This window comes from Embiotoca jacksoni, unplaced genomic scaffold (genome assembly GCF_022577435.1).
Source record: "Embiotoca jacksoni isolate LCO1_2020_lvr unplaced genomic scaffold, fEmbJac1.0.p SCAF_24, whole genome shotgun sequence".
NCBI lineage: Eukaryota > Metazoa > Chordata > Actinopteri > Embiotocidae > Embiotoca > Embiotoca jacksoni.
In genome coordinates this window covers 4077281-4081222 of record NW_027185375.1, presented here as the reverse complement: position 1 = coordinate 4081222, position 3942 = coordinate 4077281, and the positions used below count along the sequence as shown (strand labels likewise).

Genomic DNA, 3942 nt, shown 5'->3' with positions numbered 1-3942 from the left:
GAGTGGAAAGTAAAAGAGATTTTTTTGATTTTTTTTTTTTTTGGGGGGGGGACATAAAAAATAGGGACAAAAATGGGTCCAACGTCCTTCGATACACGACGGAGATATCGCGGTACGCAAATTGGGAACCACACTCGCAGCGTATTCAAGAAGACGCTTGAAATAGTGTCTCACCAAAACCGCGAAAAAGACCCGAGGGTGGCGCTACTGCGTCCTATTATTATATCTTTTTTTTTTAATAAATATCGACAACCGCAGCAACTCAATTTACCAGACGGGACAAATGTGGACAAATCGTTCCTTTTACAGTCCTAAAAGAAACATTCACCAAAAGACTGCCTCTGTAAATACACAGTAACACAAGTCGAGAGGTCTGAATTTAGGGATTTGATCTTCCGTCGCTGCACTCCCCGACTCTTTTCTCAAACAGAATTTTGTACATTTTGGATTTGGATTTATTTCCCCTTTTCTAAGTTTGAGCTTCGTTCTATTCCGAGGATGAATATTTGAAGATACGGAGAAGTCTCGTCTTCGGTTTTATTCAAATTATATTTTGCTGAATCGTCTGAAAAACGCGCGTATTATTAGAAAATTAAAAAAAAGCAGTTGGAAACATTTTTGAATTGTTCTTTCGCCTCCTCGCTCACACGGTTGAAGCGCCGGAGATAAAAGTTCACGACCTTTATAAGCTCCCTGCGTTTTTTTGTTTTTTTTTGCTTTAATCTAATCCGGTGTGAAATAACTGGGTCGGAGCGAGTTTGCAGCCTCGACGAGGGCGCGAGATCGGAGAGATTCAACCGGCGAGCGCTGACGCCGGCGTGTCGCTGTGTTTCACGCAGGTCTGTCACCTGACCTGCAGTCTATGGAGCAGATCAGACGCATCATGAGACCCACGGACGTTCCTGACACAGGTAGGTACACGTACACACACACACACACACACTCGCTTTCACTTTTAAAAGTTAAGCGGTTTGGAGCAGGAAGTGACCATATTTGGACGAGCCGAAAAAAACACAAAAACACCTTCACGCTTGAAGTCATCGCTTTTCGGTGAGACTCCGACGGGGGGGGGGGGGGGGGGGGTGAGGTGGCCGATGAACGCAGGCTCAGATTTCAGATGTCTTTGCTGCCAGAGATGGAAACAGCTGCTGTCTGACAGATGTCAACATCTGTCCTCTCGCTCTCAAACGCCACTGAGCTCTGCTAGTTTCTGTTCGATTTTCACCTGCGCACACACACGTACGTCAAGCTTCCCGTGAGCTCACTATTTCTCTAAAATAATAAGTTCAGTCACAAGCAGGGAAGTGAAGCTCCTCTCAGTCGTTGCCCCCTTTTTCTTCTTCTTCTTCAAACCTTCCTCTTCCTCTCCTTATAAGGCCGTCGGTGTTCAGACCCGGGCAGCTGCTGACTCTCGCATCCTCTTATGGCCTTTAAGTGTGTGTGTGTCTGTCTGTCTGTCTGTCTGTGTGTGTGTGTGTGTGTGTGTGTGTGTGTGTGTGTGTGTGTGTGTGTTAGTGTTTCAGTAAAGGTGACTCCCTGCCGGTTTGAGACAGGTTGGATTTAAGCGTCTGGTCACAGATCCACATGGAGATGAATCCCGTGTTATTGTCGCCTCCTGTCAGGACAGGATTTACTCCGCAGCGAGACGAAGTTAATACTGTTGTTGTTGTTGTCGTCGTCTGTCTTTTTTCCCCCCGTCAGGCCTCCTGTGTGATCTGCTGTGGTCCGACCCAGACAAGGACGTGCAGGGCTGGGGAGAGAACGACCGCGGCGTCTCCTTCACGTTCGGAGCCGACGTGGTCAGCAAGTTCCTGAACCGCCACGACCTGGACCTGATCTGCAGAGCCCACCAGGTACACACACACACACACACACACACACACACACACACACACACACACACACACACAACTCTGGACCCTCAGCTTCCTAGAAACTCACATCCATAACTACGTCATCTGAATGTGTTTAAACTTTTTGTATGAAGTGCTGAAAGAAGAGTCTGTATCAGAGGGTGTGTGTGTGTGTTGTTTGTTCGACCTGCACCAGTTCCTCACTGTCATATATATGTGTGTGTGTGTGTGTGTGACGCCCCCAGGTGGTGGAAGACGGTTACGAGTTCTTTGCCAAGCGGCAGCTGGTGACTCTGTTCTCGGCTCCCAACTACTGCGGAGAGTTCGACAACGCGGGCGGCATGATGAGCGTGGACGAAACCCTGATGTGCTCCTTCCAGGTAGAACGACGTCTTGAATATATAGACGCACGTATTCATGCGCATCGTAAAACCAACAACACCCACGGTGACGTTTCACCATCCCACCGCGGGCCAACCTGCCCCCCCCGCGCCCCACCGATCCTCAGCCGCCACCGGCGCGCGCTGCAATTCAATCACGGAGCGTTAAAAACAAGATGTCGACAGACAATAAGCAAAAAACTATGGGAGAGAAAAGGATGGTGAGGTATGAGTCAGTTAAAGAGTAGGAGGAAAGAAAAGAAGCTCAGCATGTAACAAGGTCCCCCAGCAGCCTCGGCCTATAACAGCATAACTAAGGGTTGGTTCAGGTCTACCTGAGCCAGCCCTAACTATAGGCTTTATCAAAAATGAACGTTTTGAGTCTAATCTTAAAGCTAGAGAGGGTTTCTGCCCCTCGAACACAAACTGGGAGCTGGTTCCACAGGAGAGGAGCCTGAAAACTGAAGGCTCTGCCTCCCATTCTACTTCTGAAAACTCTAGGAACCACAAGTAGACCAGCGTACTGAGAGCAAAGTGCTCTTTCAGGATGATGTGGTTCTATAAGATCTCTAAGATATGATGGAGCCTGGTCTTGTAGAGCTTTGTAAGTCCTCGAGAGAATTTTAAATTATAGTCTTGATTTAAACAGGAAGCCAGTGAAGAGAAGCTAAAACTGGAGAAATACGATCTCTCTCTCTCGCTTAACTCCCGTCGGTACTCTTTGGGTATGAATGTGGACCGGCGCCGTTCGCTGATTCAGCGCCGCTGCTCTTGTGTTTCCGCTCAGATCCTGAAGCCCTCTGAGAAGAAAGCCAAGTACCAGTACGGAGGGATGAACTCCGGTCGGCCCGTCACTCCTCCCCGCACAGCCCAACCTCCGAAGAAACGATGAAGAAGAGCGAGATGACGACGACGACGACGGTCAACGATCGTCTCCTGTTGGCTTTTCGCGACACAAAATAAGTCCAACCGACACTCGGCAGAGGAAACGGATCGACTATTTTAAAAAGACACGCCCCCTTTTTAATCACACTCCTCCTCCTCCTCTTCCTCAGCGCTTCTTCTTCTTCTTCTCCTTCCTCTGCATCTGTGTAACATTTTTCCAAAACCAACCAGTGTCATTCTGCTGCGTATCGGAGTGTGTGGTTTTTTTTTTTTTTTTCTGTCTTTTCGTCCTGATGTGTGGACAACAGAATGACAGCGAGTTTAGTGTCCCCCCTCCCTCCCTCCTCTTCCTCCTTCCCTCCCTCCCCGCGTGTACAGACACAACAGGTGTTCATGACAACTGCTGGGTTTTCAATAAATAATACAGGGAATAAACATCTGGAGGTCCCGTGTGCTTCTTCCTCTCGCGGCCCGTCGCCGGGAACCGGTCCCCCGTCCGTCCCCCGTCCGTCCGTCCCCCGTCCGCTCGGGCTCGTCAGACACTACATCGTTTTTTTGTTTGTTTGTTTCCTTCTTCAACAGCTGTGAAGTTAAACACCTTACATTGAACAGAACGGTTCATATTCATCCTGCACATTTTCGTCGTTGACTACGATCTCCAGTGTTTTTCGTTTTTACGCGGCTGCAGAGAGGCTCAATCTGCGGTTCAGGACCTTTCCGAGGCTTCCAACAAACACATGGACGGGTCATCAGAAACTTTAGTCAGAAAATGACGTATTTTCTTTCAGATTCTGCAGATGGGGGGTTCCGGGATAATTGATGCC

General features: G+C 48.7%; 1 protein-coding gene across 1 annotated transcript in view; it reads left to right on the top strand.

Moving 5' to 3' along the window:
• The window catches only part of LOC138204027 (serine/threonine-protein phosphatase PP1-beta catalytic subunit-like), a 15409-nt gene extending 11854 nt beyond the window's left edge, over positions 1-3555 (top strand). The window contains 4 exon segments of the mRNA XM_069159128.1: positions 840-911; positions 1702-1853; positions 2099-2233; positions 3021-3555. Coding sequence (XP_069015229.1) covers positions 840-911; positions 1702-1853; positions 2099-2233; positions 3021-3125 — 464 coding nt within the window. The 3' untranslated portion in view covers positions 3126-3555.
• Positions 3556-3942: the final 387 nt, after the last annotated feature.